Genomic DNA, 21,946 nt, shown 5'->3' with positions numbered 1-21,946 from the left:
TTGTAGTTGTTTGTTTCTTTCGCACAAATCTATTTTTGTTTTAATCATTATAATTTGACAGGTTTCAATTTCAAAATTTGTTTGTATGATTTGATGGCATTTGTCAAGCTTAAATATTTTTGCAATATTTCGATGTCATTTTGGATATTTAGTTGGTGCCACCGATGGTGATGATCAACAGTACAATAAATGAGGAGGTGTTTGGTTTAATGACGACGATATGTTTGTTTTTTTAGCATATGGGGATTTTGCGGTTTATATATTATTATTATTTTAACAATGAAATGTTAAAAACATAATTATTGTATATTTATTTTAGAACATGTGTCCAATAAGGGACCTTGGCTAAGAAAATGTGAAAAAACTAAATTAGTGAACATTTAGTGAACGTAAATATTCAGTTAGGTGGTCGATTACAATAGTTTAATTCTAATTGATTTTGAAGGTAAAATGAAATGACATATTGTTTAGTTTTATAAAAAAAGTTTGTTTATAAAGAGAAATAAAAAAATATTTATTTTAGCGATAAAAAATTGGGCATTTTTGTATCAAATTGCTGAATATTAACCCAAACATTTTTCTCAAATACTCTGTACTTGCCCAAAATTAGGTGTCTATCACACTCCACATAAAATTTAAATTATTTGTTATTTGTTTAAATTTTTTACAAATTCTCGTAATTTTAAATAAGTAAATAAAACAAGTAAAAAAAAACCCACCTGAAAAAATAGGCAAAAACACACCCATTGATAATATTTATAGTGTTTCTTTTCATGCAAATCCCCATCGGAATTGCCAATGCCTGGATACGGTACGGAGACGCCCTGCTTTTTCTTAAAATAACTTTTAAGCGCGTATGTCGAATGTATCCAACAATATGTATTGAGAACATCTTCTGGAATATCTTTAGTATGAACACAATCGATGGGATTACCAACATATTGACGTGTGGTTATAATTAGGGAAAATGACATCAATATCATCACAGTTATAGAGTAATGCAAACGAAATACTGGTGAATCGGTTTTAACGTGAGTGACCTTTATAAGGTTTTTCAATCCACGGAATATATCTAACATTGTTCGCCAACAATTGTAAACCGACTAACTTCACTTTACAAAATTAAAGTGAAGTTTAGTGCTAGGAGCGTTGAATTTTAATAAATTTATATCAGCGTTTTAATGCTAAATATAAGGTGATATATTTTGTATGTTTTTTTTTTTGATTTGTTGTAGAAAATGTTTTTTTTTTTCTAATAATATATAAATTTTGTTTAATCACGAAAATATTATTGTATCGTTGCTGAAATTTTCTGAAACTTTCTTTTTCGTGGCACTGCCATAGTTAAGCGTAGATGCTGATCATTTTGTTGCTGTTGTTTTTGTATATCTCTGAAATGTTCGTTTTTATAATTACTATAGCTAAATGCAACTCTGTGGCATTTTCGCTTTTTCGTCGTTGTATATTGTTTTGTACACAAACACTTGAAATTCAATTCCGTTGTTATATTGATAATACAAAGATTTTGTTTATTTTTTATAGGCTTTTGCATTTTAGAAATTGTTAAACATTTAATTTTTGTTTTCAAAACAATATCTATATGTTTTTCTGCTTTTTCCCCTTTTCGATTCTAGTTCGATTTGTTTGTTTGTAAAATTTCATCTACAAATTTTCGTTGTTCGTTATTTTTATGATTGCCGTTTTTATTGTGGTTGGATTTAGTTTGTTTAGAAATAAAAATATCTGAAGAGCAAAATATAAGGCACTTTATGCTCATTTTTCTTATTTCTTTAAATTTATTTTTTAGCATCACATGTTTCCGATTTTACTATTTGATCTACTTTTTTGTAGTTTGTTGTACCCTGTATGGATCATTATAAATCATACTGATGTCACTTTCATTTTCAATTTTATGTTAAATATTTTTTGTTGTTATTGTTTCACCACTATAGTGAACTTAATTACTTTACTATTTTGTATTCATTTTAATTGAAAATTTATTTTTATATTTATATGAAAAATTTTATGTTTTGTTGTGATCTTTTAAGTTTTAAGATTTAAGTGTTTCTACATCAAAAAAAAATGTTAAGTATTTGCTGGTTTTTTTAAAATCTTATAAGAAAATTGATTTTCTTTTCATTTCTTGAAATAAAAAAAAAATAATTAAAAATGAATAAATCTTGTCATATGAAAATAAAAAAGAAAATTTTTTAAAACTTGTCAAGATAAGAAATTTTTAAAAGCAATCAAATGGTCAAATTGGTTCAAAAAACTCTTATTATTTTTACCCCATAGTGAGTGATTATATTAATTCTCCTAATTCTAATGTCCGATGCTATAGGGGAGAGACCATAGATGGATACAATTTTCTCTGATTATCAAAAGTATATCTTAGTGAAAGGCAATTGTTTAACCAGAAAAAAATGAAAAGTCCTGTCCGTCTGTCGTATAAAAACCAACAGAAATGCGACAAAACAAAATCCAAGTTACGTACCTAGATAGCGATTATTTTTGTATCATAAAGTGTGTATATTTTCGATATTTAGAGAACGATCTAAAGCAACGAAATAAAGCAAAATATCCATCTGTCTGTCCGCTTGCCTATTCCTGTAACATTCACCGATCATCAGATTTGTTTTATATTAAAAAAACATACATAATTAAAACAATAAGGAAAGTAAAGTCGGACATGGCCGCCCATATGATACTCTACACAATTTTATTATTTTTTATAAAGAAACTTTTATGTTGAATTTTAAATTAGTAAGTATTTAAACAATTTATATTACAGCCATTTTCGATAAGTTTCGACCCTCGTTTCGTTAAATTTTTTACAAAATATCTAGAATGTACAGACGGACGGACATGTCTTAATCGGTAGAAAAACAAACAAAATGCAAAAACGTCTTAACAATAGGTCTACAGCAGGATTATTTTTCAATATTCAAGACATATCAAATAGTTTTTAATACGAATTTATAACAATCGTTGTTCATCTGTCTGCGTTATTAAATTTCTTATAATTATTTCAGAATGATTGCTATACAAATTTCTAATTTTTTTCTTCATATAGGAGTTTAAACCAAAAATAATTTTAAATCACTCAAAAATTAAGCGACATTTTATTAAAACTAAGTATAACCGAATTTTACATGGTGTTTTTCACAATTTAAAAATGTGATATTTTCAAAAATTCCTTTTAGATTTATATTGCAAACATATCCTCACATATTAATATGAAGTACTGTTTTTTATTTAAATATAATTTTTAAGAACTTGTTCGTGCCGATCACATGATATTAATAAACAAATATTACACGTATATGTTGAAAGAACCTATTATCAAAACATATTATTTTAATGGTCTCCAGGTGATTAACCTTAAACATTTTAAATACTTTAATTTTCTTTACTTCATACATCAATAATAAGTCTCCATTTAGTTATAATTTTTATTTAATTGGATATTTCTTAGAATTTAACAAATTTATATGTTTTTAAACAACTTATTCCAGCTGATGAACATAACATATGTATATTGAAAAATTATTTGCTTGACATGCACCTACTGCTTCTCTACATGATTAACCTTAAAATATTAAACACTTTCATTTCTTTATATTACACATCAATTAGACCCAAATAAATTTTTAACTGTTTCTTAATTAGACAATATTTCTTACTAATTCAGGGATTTTTCTTATCAAAACAAACAAAATAATTTTTCCTACTAAAATCAATTGTTTTCAAAAAAAGTTATTAATGTTAAAAATTAACAAACAATTTAACACCCAATTAATTACAAATGAACTTAACAAAACGAAAAATGGATTTTTAAATATATTTTGAGACTTATTTTCAAACAAAACGAATAAAATTTAATGTCAAGTTTAAATAAAAATTTAATTGTTTTTAATTAAAACAAATGTGTTGGAACATTAGTGTAAATATGTATTGTAAATACACCTAATTGTGTTTATTTAACAATGCAAAATAACACGATTCGCTAACTTTGATCGTAATTTACACATAATTTACAAATCGCAAAGAATCGTAATAAATATGTACAAAGTTTTGTAAATTTATATGTAATAACAATTTTTGTTTGGTTGTTGTTTTTGTACTATGTACCAAAACAGTGGGGTAACCAAAAATATATCTTTTTTAAGGTTTTTCTTTTTTTTCGTTTCTTAAAAAATTAGATTCCAAATATTTTTAAACTAAAGATAGAAAAATTCAATAAACAAAAAAGTAAAATCTAAATAAACTAAAAGGTTGTAGTAGTGGTGAAAAATGTACAACTCACTCACGTTGAGTAAATAAATTTCAAAAATTTCAATAGCAATGAATGAATATTCAAAATGTTATATATACACATTAATACTATATGATACAAGATACAGCTTAGGTAAAATAAATAGCAAATAAATAATAAGATATTTGCTAGATTGTAAAACTGATTTTAAATTAGTAACTACTTTTCTATCAAAGATGCTATTATTTGTAACCAAATTGTTAAAATACGTAAGAAACTTATTGATCTACGTAGCGTGTTCCAAAAACTACTCTTTTTCTTATCATTATGATTACCCTATGTCTATGTTGTATACAAATCCATTTATATTTATACTTTCATGTATACAAATTAAAATATTTCTGCTCGAAGTCAATGTTTTCAATTAAAATATTGTTTAAATTAAAATACGCATACACACAAACACCCACATACAGATAAGCATAAATAAGTTTGAAATGAAAATTTTCTAAAGAAGTTTTTTGATACAAAATTTTTAATATTAAATCTAAAACATTTTAGTTAATAATGTTAATTAATTTATTTTGTTCTAAACATTTAACAGGTGTTTTATTAATATACTAAGTTTAAATTCCAATTGGATACCTGTGTAGCGATAATTCAAATTGAAATAGAAATATTAATATGAAATAAGTTTTGAATGTTTGTTTCACTTATTTAAAAGAGCGAACTAGTTAAGGATTGATGTGTGTTGTAAGGATCCTTACTTATTAAAGGATATATAGTGATTAAAAAGTCCAGTTTATAGATTATTTTTAGTGTTGGTTATAGACCAAATTGTAGTTTTGTCTTTAGTCTAGATTTTAAATAAGTCTATAGTCCAAATTAGTATATAGTTCAGAATATAGGCAAGTCCATAATTCAGACTATAGATTAGCTTATAGTCCAGACAAAAGGTGATTTAATAATGCAGACTATAGAATTGTCTATAGACGACACTAATGATTAGTCTATAGTCGAAGTTATAGTTTAGTCCATAGTTAAGAATTTAGACTTCAGATTATATAGATTGTATATTAGTCTATAGTCCCGACTATAGATTAGTCTAAAGTTCTGATTGTGGATTAGTCTATAACAGTTGACTACAGTTTAGCATAGATTAGTTTATAGTCCACGGACAATAGATCTATATTCTATAGATTTGTCTACACTCAAGCTACAGTTTAGTCTATAGTCCTGACTATAGTCCATACTAATCCATAATCCACAATGTTGGTAAGTTTTTATTCCAGATATTGATTTGTAAAGTTCGTACTATAGTCTAGTCATAGTTCAAACTATGGTATTTTTATCCAACTATAAACAAGTCCTAGAGTTTAATTTAATTTTTCTCAAATATTTAAAAGGACCGAACGTAGCTTTAGAAATATATTCCTAAGAGAGAAAATTTCCACGAAATAATGAAGATATTGTAACACAATTTTTGGATATCAAGAACATATGGACACGCTAAGATTTTAAGCTTGCTACCTCCAATCTTGAACCAACCATCCGACTATATTACCCCACACACGGACTTTGATAGAGTCTTCAAAGTCAGAGTTCCTTCCAGGAGCGAGTGGTGTAGAGGTAATCTACCGAGCGAATATACCACCAGAATCTTTACAGATGGTTCTAAAATGAACTGCGGCGTTGGTTCTGGTGTCTTTTGTGAAGAAGCTGGGGTAAGTATATCCCATCGTCTTCCCAACAACTGTAGTGTCTTTCAGGCTGAAATTTTTGCGATAATGTCAGCCTGTAGGGTGTTACATGACCTCAATATTCGCGGCAACATAGGAATCTTTGTCGATAGTCAAGCGGCACTTCTCTCACTAAACTCTTATACTACTACTTCCTTATTAGTCAGACAATGCAAGAAGGATCTGTCAATGCTGGGTCGGCTGTCTGACATTACCCTTGTTTGGGTCCCTGCGCATAGGGACTACTACGGTAATGAACAGGCAGATGAGCTTGCAAGAACGGGATCTGCTCTTGATATCTCCGACGCCGTTCCAGTAGCAACTCCGTTAAGTTATATCAAGAGCAATATCCTCAGATTCTTTCTTCAAAAAGCTGAAAATAGATGGAATAACCTAGACACATGTAAAGGGGCCAAGTTATTGTGGCCCTCCTTCAATGAGAAACGCACAAGACACCTTATAAATCGAAGTAGGCGGGACATATCGAGGCTGATAGCAGTAATAACAGGACACTGGGTAATAGGCAGACACGCAAGTCGGCTTGGGCTCCCTTTCAATGATCACTGTCGCAGTTGCAAAGACAGGGAAAAGGAAGAAACGGTCTTCCATCTCCTCTGTGAATGCCCTGCTCTGGCCGTAAAGAGAAACCGCTTCCTTGGCAATTACTTCATATCTAACCTTGGCGAGATATCTGTCTTTAGGCTTAATGATATCCTCAGATTTCTCACAGCTACGGGCTGGATCTAATACTACAAATTCAACATCTGACGAGTGGAGTGGTCCGGTCAAAACGGGGTCTCTTTGACTCTACTTGACAGTTCGCGTGTAGTGAACTACCACGTAAACCAACCAACCAACACAATTTTTAAGCTGACAGATCATTCCTTATGGAAAAATTTTCCTTGAATTGTAAATGGCAAATCAATTTAATTTTACTCAACTTAAATGTAATTTATAATTATCATCGAATTTTATTTCAAAACAAAATCTTTTCTCATTTTTCCAATTGGGTAGTTTAATGAAATACATATTTTATTTTGTTTATTTAATTGGAAAAGGTGTGAATATTTATTAATAAATTGATAATATTGTTTTTAATGTTTTCAACCCACTTAATAACAGAGTTTATTAACAAAATTGTTGATAAATTGGTTCATATTGAAAAAATAAACAAATTTTTTTTAAATTTTCATATTTTTCAACTTTTGTCTCGAAAATAAAAGATCCATATACACATATGCAAATATATAGATAAATATGGAACAGAATATTATTATGGTGATGTACATCATGGGATTTTTTCTTCATTTTAAAAAAGTTGTCAGGAATAAACCATTAGTCATATTTAAATATGAAGTGTGTGTTTATTACCATACTTATGGACAAGAGTATATCTAGACAAATAAGCAAATACTTTGAAGAACATTTTAAGAAATAAGCATTTTTTTTTAAAAGCTTTACTTCTTTGTAGAAAATAAATTTGGCAATTAAATACAAATATGGAATATTTCTATATGCATTTTCTAGTTGACTGCAAGTTTTGTTTAGTTAGATTTTTTTGGGTTTAATTTATTTTTAAAAATATTGTATTTTGTAATAAAAATATTCCACTTTTTGTTTTTTTTTTTTATTTTTTTTCGTTTTTCTGAAATATCAATTGTGAATTGTTATTAAACAGAACACAACCAATTTAAAATTTTGTATAAGTTTAATAGTTGCTGCTGCTTGCTGTGCGTCTGTTGCAGTTTCTAGGGGCATTGAGTTTTTAAGTGAATTTTACTTAAAATATTTGTTGTCTGAAAATATGATATAATAACCATAAAATTTTATCAATGCCAAAGATTTCGTTTGTATAATATAACTTTGGAAAGTGTAGAATTTCAAAAAAAAAAAAAAAAATTGAAATTGTTTTATTTTGGACTTTTAAAAAATAACTTTTAGAAGGTAAAACTATAAAAGTGTAAATCATCAAAGGCAACTCTGACTCTACACTGAACTGGACTAATTTTATGATTTATATTTATTTTAAAGACATAAATTGTAAAATGCTCACTTTCTGAGAATATATTTATTTAGTGCAAACTGACACGGACGGACATCGCCAAATTAACTAAGGGGTAACGTAAAAAGGGGTAAATGATCACAATTGATTTGTTTAACCAATTAAAAAATAACTTTCTTAAGATATTACAAGATATATCAATTACACAAAATGAACTTATACGACCCTTGTTTACGTTTTAGGGTTAATTTCTCCAAGTCAAAACATTTTTCACAACAAAACATAAAATTTTCTTCTCTCTAACATTTTTCATAAAATTTAATGCATTTTCATAGAAAACAGAACTTCTTACACAATTTTTTCACATTTCCTTTTATCGCATACTCAAAGAATGTGATTTTTGTTTTAAATCATTGAATTTTTCGAACGAAATAGACTTAAAATTCGATTGAAAATTGTACGACCACATATTGATCTCGTAAAAGGCACGTCATGTATAAATTGTTAAAGATCGTTTTTTTATATAGATTTTTTTGTTTATAATTATGAAAACAAAATTTCACGATCAACTCTCATGTAACGTATACACAGTCACTCACGCATACTTTCGAATGAACGCAACTTTGCGTCTGGCCTATTAGTAGGTATTTCTTTTTTCTATTATTATTTTATTTTCCTTCTGTTAATTTCTCGTAAAAAGAAAACTTAAAAAACGTATGCAAGATTTTTTCATTATTTATAATTTCTTTTCATTTTATTTCACTTCATACATAAAATACACAACATACGCCAACACACAACTTGAACATAAAGTTTTTTTTTCTTTTTTGAAATTTGGTCCACTTTACTTCTTGAAGCCAGAACCGAGCGAAGAAAAAACAGAACCGAAAAAATAAATATCGGAATAACAAATATAATAACCGTACTAGTTCGAAAGACCAGACGCCCGTACACAATGCCGCCAAAATAAAGACTATCACTGTTTAGTGTTTAGTTCTAGCATCTCAGTTTGGTTGGCCAAAATAGAGGAAAACTCTCAGATGTTTTTCTTGTTGTGTGTACAAGTGTTGGAAAATTGAGGAAAAACTCTTTGCTTTATAAATATTAATTAGTTTTCCATGTGAAGAAATATTCTTTTATTTTCATAAATTTTTTATTCTTTGTGATCTCTTAAGTTTTGAGATTATTTAAAACTTGGCAGCACTTTTTGAGAACTTTCGAATTTTTTAATTTGTTACTCGCCGTTGTACCCGACGTTCACAACATAACTTCCGGTTTGTTATGCGTTTACCATGTAAATGATGCTGTTGGGTTTTGTGCCGGCCAAATGTGCAGTTCTGGTTAGCGAGAAATAAGAAGTCAATGTTTTTGTTTTCCTTTGTCTGCCATCTAAAGTTTATACAACATTTTAACACTTTTGTGGCTAAGAGAGTGCTTGCTGCTGCCGCTACTGTATTGTCTTTTCTCTAGCTGATGGTTGTCTGCTGGTGTATCGTTTTGTTTCGTTTAAAATTTGTTGTTAATGTTCAATATTTGTTTGTATTATTGTTTGCAACACGAATTGTCACAGTTGCTAATGTATTTGTATGTGACAATATTCAAACAATGCTATACACTTGTATTAATGGTAGGTTATACCAATACTGATTTTACTATAAGACGGAAATGGATACAGGAACGGATACTAATTGGGATACGGAACAGTTTTGGATTATTGTGAAGTAAAAAAAATTACAAAATGTATCAAATCAAATACATACCACACAATTTCTCAAATATGCTTCTATGTAATTGATCTCCATTATATAATATAGATTCAATCGATCTCAAAACTGTTGAGTTTTTAAAGTATATCACAGAGATTGGACTAATAATTAATGTATACAATGCTTTTTGGATTAAACCACCAATATTTTAAAGTGGTGCAAATTTTCACAACAAAGCAAAGCGGAAACATACAAGAAGAAGTAATATTATTTCCATAACTTACATTATGCCCCATTACATATAACCCCCCTTCGATTACACGCTTCTGTCCATCAAATATTACGACACGGTCATGCCTAGACTTTTTAAAATACATATTAAGATTTAAAATTGACAAACAACGATATCAAGGAAATCTAAAAAATATATATTTCTACCAATGTATCCTTCCTTTTTTCTTTCCATTTACAGAATAACAAATCGCTCAATATTGTGGCGAGAAAATCACGACACTGTTACTATTCAAAATGACATATTAATAACATGCATATGTTCATATTTTCCAGTGTTTACTAGTGACTATTTGTTATGACAAACTATTATTATTGTTGTTGTTGTTAGAATGCTGTAGCAAGTGTAATAAGACATCATCATCTCCATCAGCAATAAACATCATTATCAGAACACACATATCAAGAAATTGATATGTGACATATGTTGGTCGAATTGAATGCGAGAATAAATTTAAATGTGAGAAAAAAATCAAACTATAAAGACTTTTATTGAGGAAAAGAGAACGTGCATATAATACTAATATTTATAGTTTATTAAACAATAATTTAAAATTGTAATTTGAAATCGTTTTATTAAAATACTGTGTTTTGAATGACAATATGAATAGAAATATGGCGGGGAGGCAACAAAAAATGTCTACCACTTTGAGCAGTACTGTATGAATTTCCATTTTCTATGTATATAAAATTGTACAGTTTTGTAAATATTTATTTAGCTGCTGCGATTGGCTTTGTAGCTGCTTTCTTTTTCCCAAACTTCAGTTCGAATTGTTGAAACTAATCGTTTCAAGATTATACACATTGTATTGGCTCCAGAAACAACGATGAGGAATAGCTGTACTTCTTTAACAAGCCCATCTAATAACACTTTTTTCAATATATTTGCAATATTTTTCAACTTAGTTCAATCTTTTATGCTGCTTAGAAGAGACAAGTTTATTAATGTCCGAACATATTTCTATCTTTAGACCACCCGGGGAATTACTATTAAACTTTTCGGAGTTGTAGTTCTTGTAGTGCAAGAAGTGTGCTAACTTTTAAATTAAAGAATAACTATAAAGTAATGAATATATACCCTTTGCATGTCTCTAATTTGATTTGATTTGGGGTTTAGTTTTGAGCGTGAAACACAGTTATTAACCTGTGGTCAAATAGAAAAGAATCAGTACAAATTTTTCGGACTAAAAAAGTCATTACTAGATATGTAATATAGATGTAGTTGTCATTAAGTAAGTACAACTCAATACAACGTTTTTACTCAGTAACTTCATTTCCACAAAAGCAACGGTGTTTCCTATCATTTTGGAGAAATTCGTCAAGTTACATATTTGAAGAGCCCATGCAACTTTTAACGAAATTTTGTACTGTAATGTTGAAAAAACTTGTTGTCAAACATTAAACATCACTTCTAGATATTAATATATATTTCAAAGCTTATTCTAAGCTTCCTTTTAATCTTAAAAAAACATTGTTTTTAAACGAAGGAGCCTTTTATCACATTTTGATTTTTATGATGATTCCCAAAATATTTTAAGTCTGCTGATGACCATTCGTAAGCTGGACTAAATTAAAAAATATATTTTGGAATTACTTTTTAAAAATTTTTATTTTGTTTTAAAACAAAATATCCAATATGTGGATTCACTTTAAAGGTATTTTAAAGTCGTGTACAATAATGTATTAATCATAACTAACCCTCTGCTCATAATTGCCATATTCCAAAATATTTAAAATTGTTAGTCTAATAACTTAAATAAAATAAACCAGCAATATTTTGGAGACCATTATAAACATAAACAAAGATTATTTTAAGCTGTGTAAAATATTGAATTTAACAGGAAAAATTGTGTCCTCCATACGATATTTGAAATCTTTCTCTTCTCACGAATGTACAACGCTAAACCCAAAGTATTCTGGGAAACATCATATTACAATATTTGAATATTTTGAGGGGAGTAACTCAAGCAACATTTTTTGTGAGTCGATCTAATGCATAATCTTTGAAATATCCTTAGTTTGAAAATACTTCATATTAAACTAAAGGAACATATGTAGATTTTTTTTAACATAACAAGGCTATAAAAAGATGCACATCAATAAAGTATAATTTTGTTTACAAAACACAATTGATGCAATATGAAATGCCCATAGGAAAAGGAAGTCATTTTTACCATACTGGCTACGGCAAGTGTAATAATTATTTCTCGCATATAAATACATACAAACATATATGTACATAGATTATAAAATATTGCACTCTCAGCTCATTACCGGAAATGACAGTGTTATATAAAATTTATAATATATATATTGGATAAAGCGGGCTATCTATCATGTATAGGTTTTTGCATGAGTGTGAGTGCAGAAATGTGCGTAATTTAGTGCGTTCTTTTGAACCATACAAATTACATGTATGAATGCAAAATATTTATTAGGGTAGTTCAAAAACACATTGACAATATTTCATACTAATAAAAAAAATTTAATTTTACTCGTTGGCTTTCTGCAACATATTATTTTTATAAACATTATTTTCTGAATTATTACAAAATGAAAATTTCCTTATATATGTATGTATGTAAATTTAAGTTTATACATATGTATATAGATATATTATAAACAATGTAAAGACAAAAGAAAATTGTTTGGTCAATGAACGCATTTCTACCGCATTTATAGCTGTGCATAAAAGCCTACAGAAAAATAAACTGAAAAAAACTAACAATAACAACAAAAACTACTATAACGAAATAAAAAGAAAAGGAATTCTTTGGGGAATAAATATTTGTGGCCCTTAAACTTCAGAGGTTGACAATGAACTTTTGCTGCAAAACAATAAACGAACATGTAAAAGATTCAGCAAACAAATAACTTGACCGCATTGTCATGTAAAAACATATGGAAAATGAAATACCCACAGGGTCATATAATGTTTATGGTAAATATTTATTAAAGACATTAAACGACTAGACTAAATATAAGAAAATATTAAAATATTTTTAAAAGGTATTTTCAAATTTAAATTAAAATTATTTATTTTAAATGTAAATGTTTAGATATCTTTGATTTTCTTGATAACCTAAAAATAACTATTACTGTAAGTTTTGCACATGTGTATAATTTTTTTTTTTGCCTTTAGCTTTTTCAATCAGCCAAAGAAATTTTACTCCAACGCAACAGTATGTCTGTTGCATTGACAGTTGTCTTAAATACATATATTACAACTAGCTAGCACACGCACATAATATAATTTTGAGGGATTTTTTCCCAACATTTAGGCATTTCATTTATAAGTATAAATAATAATTTTGTGGCCGAATAAACTAAAAACAAAATCATACGCACATTTCAGTTTATTTATGTGTCAGTGTTTTGTTTTTATTTTCAATTTAAAAAATTTATTTGATATTTTTAGTTATGGATGGGTGAAATACAACCTTTTTACTATAAAATTTGTTCTATTTTTAGTTAATGACTAAAAAAGAGTATTAGAGTAAAAAATAAATAAATAAACAAATACAAACGTGTTTTTTCATAAAGATAAAACGTATCACATGGAACAACTTAAATAGAAGTACTTTAGATGCAACAGATGTGTAAAGAAAATTTCAAAATTTTGTAATCACTTTAAATCAGCTACAAGTTTTCTTGTAGAAAAATACGATTTCGGACTGGGTTGCAAGTGCTATTAGACAAAAGTATCTTCAACGTATCTTTCAGAAATTAACCATTACTTAACTAACGAAATTTTTAAGACCTGTAGTTGTTTTTGTTATTAAACTTCTTATGTCTTCTGACTATTTTGGTCAAAGATATATGGTTTAACACATTAATTTGGTTATGCGGTAAGGGGAGCCCCACATGCCCTTAATTAAGTTGATACCTCATATTTTATTTATCATCTTATTCACAACATTTAGTCCCACAGTAACTTCAGATTTTGTGGTTCTCTAGTCAGTCTACTTTTCCTGTTTAAATTTTCTTCGCTAATATCGGATTGCAATATCATCAAGCTGAGACCTTGAGCACGGAGGGACATGTAGAGCAGAGCAAAACCAATAGTATAAAGTACGAATTTAAATTGTATCCAAGAAGTAATACGTTACACAAGTGAAAAGAGACACAAAACTTTCGAAAATCTGGAAGCAACCACAGGCGTGACTAGCCTTAAAATATAATGGCAATGATGCAAGTATTGCTTCTCAAGTCAAACCTGAATTACTACTGTATACTTTAGTAGAGCATATTTATATCGACCATTGCCTAAACAAATCTATTATTTATCTTATTAATAAATTTTGACATATATTTATGTATCTGACATATCTGTCTTTCTCTGCACCGCTGCACTAGGTCTGTCCATTTTTTTTACAAACAACTTTGTTAAATATTTAAACAATTAAATAAAACTAAAACAATAAAAACTATACATATCTATATGTACTTTTAAATTGATTTATTGGCAAGAGGTGTACAACAGAAAATCTGAGAGCGCGTATATAAACTTGCCGTCAATTAATGTCTTAGTTGTGGCTGGGCGATGCAACATTAAGAACTAAAACTAAGAAACAAAATTCATTGATGGTTGACCTATTTTGTAAAATGTTTTATGAGTCAACATAATTTTTAGTCAAATTAAATATAAAAAATAGGTAAAATTGTATGAAAAACATGGGGTACATTTTAGAGTGTTAATGACATGTGTAGTATTAAGTTTTGATTATATAAAGGAATGCAATGGCAAAACAAAATGTTGTATACAAATTAAAAATTAGTATATTTGTATATGTCTCTGTGTGTGTATGCACAAGGAAAAATATTAAGGTTTTTATATAAAATACAAAAGTGGAAATTTTTAAATATCTATATTTAAAAATTTAATGCATTATTATTGCTCTTGCACTTGAAATGTTATCTGCCGGCTTTTCTGCTTGTTAGCAATTTTATCAAGATTGTGTTTTTTGTTTTTCAGGCATGTCTCTATGTCTGTCCACAGCCATCTTTACTAAGTACAATAGTGCAGTTGTCGTCACTAAACTTCCAATGTCGTGTTAAGATTTTTATAACAAATCACGTCCATTTTGTATTGTCTCTCATATGTGGTCGTCTGTCTAGATTTTTTGCATTTGCCACATGTGGCCATATAAACAAATGACATATGTTTTCTAGCAAGGAAATGAAAATTGTTACTAATGAAAAAGTAAATAGAAATCTGAATTAATTTCTTAACAATAATACTTATTCTTAGTTACAAAATGTTATATGTTTCCTTTAGTTTTTCTTTTCGTTTGTTTTTTTTTTCATATACGTTGTTTTCGTACTTTGTCTTTTAATTCCCTACATGCTGTTGCTCGCTCAGTGTTTATAATGAAATGCATTTGGATTGTTGCCCAAAATACATCAAACTGATGATGTTGATGTTGTTGTTGATGGTGTTGGCTATTGCTGCTGCGGCCGCTGCACAAACAATCAACAATTTGCAATAAGTCTACTTTTTAATGATGATACAAATTTTTAAGTTGTTTCTTTTTTCATAACATTTTATTCCTTTTGATTTTCTTTTCTTCATGTTGTACATTAAGAAATGTTTACTGCCACACATACGTACAACTGCACAACGTATTGCAAAAATGCATACTGCTGTTCAGTTTTAGTCAGAACAAAAAGTAACGCCAATTTAAACAATGGGGAGATATCATATCAGAATCCATAAAACTGGCTGTTTTTATTCTTTATACATATTTACGAATATTAACACTTTAAGTGTGCGAATGATGATAGATATTAATTATTATTGGAAAACTCATATTTTTTCGCAATTGCAACTAGATTATCTTTTGTCAGACTTGAATAACGATGAATTCAAAAGATTTGCGTTACTAACTGATGGATTATCTAACAGTCTGAGGAAAAACTATGGATTTTGAACATTTTAGAAATTGGTACTTTTAGTCACCATATTATTTGCTCTAAGCTCCACGTATGACCAAATTTTATACTTTTTTATTATATTATTATTAATAATATTATTATTATTATTATATGTTTTTGAAAAAATATACAACAATTAAATACACAATTTTCTGGGAATCTATCTATAAAAGAGAATCAAAATCAATTTCTGAGTAGATAAAGGTATTCCCTCTGTCGGTCCCAGTGTCTATATAAATATTGTGCGCACTCTACATATCGCAATTTGATAAAATTGGGCACATTGTTTTCCCTAGAACAAAGAATTTTAAAATCTTTCATTATTTGGCCATTATTATACTCATCGGCCCATTTTTCCATCTTAATCTCAGTATGTTCCAACCTTTTTTTCAATCTTTTCAAATTGGGTTCCAAAACTCCGTAATTTTGAGCTTATCACGAGAAAAGTAATACAAAATTTTGTTAGTGTATTTCTGGTCCGCAAAACGACTTTTATTGTATTATATAAAAAATTCTGAAATGGACGAAACCAAATGCCAAACTATTTTTTAAATATGTTTCTTTTGTGAAAATTTCTGTGTGAGCTAAAATTTAAAAAATAAAAGCGAAAATAATCCTCTCTAAGCCAATAAAAATCATATTGTGGACCAAAATTATTCTACAAAAATTTTTTAATTATTTTTGTCATAATCAGCTCAAAATTACGAAATATTTAAGACCTATTTCGAAAAAATTTTAAAAAAATTAAAAAAATTACATTGAGGTCAGGATTTTCAATCACTAGTAGGGTAGTACGGATCATTAAAAAAATATTTTTTTATTTTTCTCTAGTTAGAAATTTTCAGAACTCAGAATGCATAGGTTTACTGAAAATAACAAAGCATCTACCATCATAATGGGTTAATTTCGATTGATGCATAATGCCTCTAAAGTATAGACACAATTATGTACTATAGTTTTACATTTCCGGCATAGACGTCTAAATGGATATTTTAGAAATAAGGAACAGTTTTCTTTAAATGTTGTTCTTTTTTTTCTTATTCTACAAATAAATAATTCTCTTCAAATTTTAACCAAGAAAATCTTAACTTATTGTCAGCTTTTAAAAATTTCAATAATAATATTTTCCATAAAATGCAAGTGTTACAATTTCTGTTCTATTTTGTTTAATTATTTTCATTTTTGTTCACTTCCATTAGTGAGAGTTGTAATATTTATTTAAAATTTTAGTAAGTGGTTTCTTTATAACACTAAACAAAATAATTATTCTATACGAATCTATGTATATATTTTTTGTTTATTTTAACTCACATGCTCTTAGATGCTAGAGCATGAATACTTAGATACATTATTTTCATTATGGATCAGTAATACAAATAGAAAGAATGCACTATTTTTCTACTTTTTCAACTATTGCTGTTGTACTTGTAAAGATGTTTGCTTTTGTGAGCGCTCTGCTCTATATTTCTTCAATTTGTATGATGTTTATTTAGTTCAGACTGATTTGTATATATAATCAATATGTATTTGTATTAGAAACTGTATATAAAATTAGATACTTGTTGCTAAAAATATCTTCATTGATATTGAATATCAATACTTTGTAAAAATTAATAAATTAACTTGTAATACGATTTTTTTCTGAAGTATTTTAAATGAGTTTTAAATACAACTTTCTTTAATTTGCACTATTTATTAACAGAAAATAATAATAGCTCAATTGGAGCAGTTTTTGAAAAATAAATAGAAAGTTGATATCTCTATTACTTATGTTCAAAGAGTTCAACACCTGACAGTGCAAGCAATTATATTATTTTTATTTTCACATTGAAAACATTTTTTGAGCTTTGGAAACAGAAATATTTGTTCGTTTTGTACAATATATAAAGATCAGCATGATTTGGTATTATTGGCTTTATGGTATAATCGAAAGACAATAAGTTATCCCTTCTTAACACTTACCTATACAAGGACAATTCTGCTAAAACGGGGTTTAGATAGATCGATTCCATTGATACAAGTTTTGATAAGATCTTTTGAAAATATATATCAACACGCAAAGATTGGGCTGCAAAAGAACACTGCTTCGACAACACGATCTCAGTTTAACTAAAGTAGTGATTAAAGAGTGGGAATTTTTTAAACAACCTTGGACTCCACTAGATTGTATTGGTTTAATAACAAAAATTCACTCCTTTAATATAGTCGTAAGAATTCACTCTCCGATCCAATAAATACGACATTTTGTGGTATAAATATAGATTACAGGTTATGAGATTATTCTAGTACTCGAGCATAATTTAATACATACACTTTTCTAATCTGACTCTGACTAACTACTCCTATTAAGTACTAAAGCTTTCAATAAAAGTGGCTAATATGTACGTATGTATATCAGAAGAACTTTTTTAAGATAGTATATTATTTTTTTTCCTTTTTCCTCATTTTTATATTTTTTATGATCCGCGTCTTGTCCATATACCAGTCCAAAACCAATTTATAGAAACCGTTCGGATAAAAAATAATATTAAAAGTATTGATGTACTCTCTTTGGCAAAACGTTATAACTGCTTGTCTGGTTGCAATCTCTACCAGGATTCTTTACAATATAAAGTTATATAATCAAGAATTGTATTTTAAGTTTAGTAAAACTTTGATCGATGTGGGTAGTTCTTAGAACTTTGTGTTAAAAGTATAGTTTTAATTAATATTTCAACAAGGAAATAAATATATTTTACATTATGTAACTGCTTTAAAAGGATATCTCTATAATATGGTTTTTATATATAAATATGGATTTTTATTTAAACATCTTTAAATCGGCTAAGTTACTCCAATTGAAAAAAATAATTAAAATCTGTCTGTAAAACCTAAAATCGACTGTAGTTCCTCCAATTGCAAAAAATATTTAAAATTTGTGATCACTAATATTTCCCACCAAAAATAGATGTTGATATGAAAAATATAAAATTGGCTGTAGTGCCTTAAATAACGTTTCAATTGAGAAAATAACATAAATCTGTGGTCACTCATATGTCCCATAAAATATCCATATTTATATGTAAAAACTTTAATCAGCTGTATTTTCTTACATAACGCTCCAATTGAGAAAATAATGGAAATCTGTGATCGCCATATTTCCCACCAAAAATCAATTTTTTGATGAAAAATCTAAAATCAGCTGTAGTTTCTTAAATAACGCTCCAATTGAGAAAATCATATTTCCCATCAAAAGTCAATTTTTTGATGAAAAATCTAAAATCGGCTGTAGTTCCTTAAATAACGCTCCAATTGAGAAAGTAGTGAAAATCTGTGATTACTCATATTTTCCACCAAATATCGATATTTTAATAAAAAATCTAAAATCAGCTGCAGTTTCTTAAATAACGCTCCAATTGGGAAAATAGTGAAAATCTGTGATCACTCATATTTCATACAAAAAATAGATTTTAATATGAAAAACATAACATCGGCTGTAGTTCCTTAAATAACGCTCCAATTGAGAAAGTAGGGAAAATCTGTGATCACACATATTTTCCACCAAAAATCAATATTTTAATAAAAAATCTTAAATTGGGTGTAGTTCCTTAAATAACGCTCCAATTCAGAAAATAATGAAAATCACTCATATGTCCCAAAAAATATCCATAAATTAAATTTAAATTAAGTGACAAAAAAGTTTTTGAACAAGCACTAAAAAGGACTTGGCACTAAGTCAGGCGCGTATACACGATAATTTTTCATACAAAATATAAAAAATGTGGAAAAAGGAAAAGATAATAAAACTAAAATCTAACTCGAAATTTGTTCGCGCCGAAAATTTTCAAAAACACTAGGACATGACAACGCTAAATAACGTTTCAGTTGAGGAAATAATGGTGGGTTATTTCAACCCACCATAAACAAAATTTCGACACCAAAAACACATACATTTCCTATGGGAACATTTTGCTTTGATACCCCGCCTTTCAGTTGCATCAAAAGTTCATATAAAAAAACAGTTTTGCTGAAGCAACAGCAGCAAATTTCGTAGCAAAAATTTCACCACGATGGTGAAATGCAAAAAAATGGTAAAATGGTAAAAATATATAGATAATACAGGACCATTTCCAAACTGTGTTATCTTTGTAATTTATTTTTGCTAGTGACAGCATATAGATTCGTGGTCATGCTGTTAATATATTATAGATAATACAGTCCTACAATGGTCTGCTTTAACATTATAAATTGTTTCCACCACCGATAATGAAGTTTACATTATTCTCAATTATAGCTGGTTTGTTACTTCGATTTATTCACCTCGTTGGTACTTTAGTAAGATTAAGAACCTAAATCTATTACAATAATACCAAAATTATTTTTATGGGTTTTTAGAAAACCGTTTTACCAATTTTTTTGTATTGTTAGGTTAAACAGTTTCATAACCATTTAAACTTTTACTTGTTTTACTATTTCTAAAATAAAAATAAAAAAATATATTGTTTTGTCATGACGTTTCGAAATTTCATTCTTAATTCTAGAAGAATAGTGGTAGCTATGAAATGCCCCTATATATTCGAATCCGCTACTATACGTAGCCATGTCCATCCGTCTGTCTGTCTGAATGAATTGTTAATATTTATAATAAATATAAAAATACTCAAAAATAGCGGAAAAATATATAAAACATTCTCTAATTTTTTCTAAAATCAACAAATCCCTCCCACGAAAATGTATCTCAAAAAAAAAAAAAAATATGAAATTCCCAAATTATGGACTAATACCTACATCTGTTAGAAGTTAAAACATTACATACCTGAAAAAATAGCGTAAACGCCACCCATTGATAATATTTTGTGTGTTTTATTGTTAAAGGTCCACGTCCCTGTGAATTATGAACTCCAGGAAAAGGCACCTCGGAACCTTGCTTTTTCATAAAAGCATCCACCACAGTATATGTTGAATGTATCCAACAATATGTATTAAGTACATCTTCCGGAATGTCTCTATATTATTTACAACAAATTTGTTTGTTGTTTTAAAAAAAAGAAATACATTTAAATTTATTGTGTTATAAAACAAAAAGTTTAATTTAAAGTTTTGTTTTTGTATAGAAAATAATATTATTTACCTTGTATGTACACAGTCTATTGGATTTCCTACGTATTGACGCGTTGTAACAGCAATTGAAAATGTTATTAATAATATAACGGTTGCATTTGTGTGTAGGCGAAATACAGGTGAATCGATTTTAACATGAGACACCTATTTTTGCACAAGTTGTTGTTTGTGTGTTTGTTTGTGGTATTGGTTATTGGGGAAAGGGAAATATAAAAATAAATTTGTATTAGTAAAATTTTTAATGATGTGTGAAATTTTTTTAAATTAAAAACTTTTATTATTAATTATAGATAAAACAAATTTAAAATATATTATTTTTTCCGGTTTGTTATATTATTTTTTTTTATATTATTAAAATTTGTAGTATATAATAAAGATTTAAACTATATGGATTCTGGTTTATTATTATTTTTTGCTTTTGTTTTAATTTATAATTACAATAATAAATACATACAATAAAATTTGTTTTTAGCTATTCAATCGTTTAGTTATAAATGTTTTATAGTGGAAGTATTTAGTAGTTATGATAATATTAATTAAACAAATAAATATTTATTTATGCAATTATGTATTTCTTTTTTCAAATATTGAACTATTAGTTAAAAATTAGTTGTTTAAATTTAAAATAAGTATATATTACTTGTCAGTTTTTATATTTATTTATTTAGGATTTTTTAATATTTTTTTTTTAGTTTTTTGTTAGCAAACATTAAACAAAATAATTAGTATTAACATTTCAATTTCCTGTTAACTCATAACTAATATTATTATATATTACACTCCGAGGCATAGGAATGAAAAATCAATTGTGCTTTAGAAAAATATCAAAAATGCCCAGTTAATTTACCAAATTTTGTTATAGTGTAATATTATATATATTTACCCTGTTTAATTAGCTTGGCAAATTAAAATAAATAAA

General features: G+C 27.7%; 1 protein-coding gene across 3 annotated transcripts in view; it reads right to left on the bottom strand.

Annotated features, from left to right (window-relative positions):
- LOC111681083 (innexin shaking-B) overlaps positions 1-21,946 on the bottom strand; it is a 58,038-nt gene that overhangs the window by 17,670 nt on the left and 18,422 nt on the right. Inside the window, exons 2-3 of one of the 3 annotated variants that reach the window (XM_046946558.1) lie at positions 21,038-21,171; positions 20,723-20,912 (exon numbers count right to left, since the gene is read on the bottom strand). In XM_046946558.1, the coding sequence (XP_046802514.1) occupies positions 20,723-20,912; positions 21,038-21,171 (324 nt within the window). Of the gene's footprint in view, positions 1-719; positions 1,970-8,348; positions 9,209-20,722; positions 20,913-21,037; positions 21,172-21,946 lie in introns of those variants that run through there. The other 2 variants (XM_046946557.1, XM_023442814.2) reach the window with 2 other exon arrangements.

This window comes from Lucilia cuprina, chromosome 3 (assembly GCF_022045245.1).
Source record: "Lucilia cuprina isolate Lc7/37 chromosome 3, ASM2204524v1, whole genome shotgun sequence".
NCBI classification, from domain to species: domain Eukaryota; kingdom Metazoa; phylum Arthropoda; class Insecta; order Diptera; family Calliphoridae; genus Lucilia; species Lucilia cuprina.
This window is presented reverse-complemented; position numbering and strand designations above follow the sequence as displayed.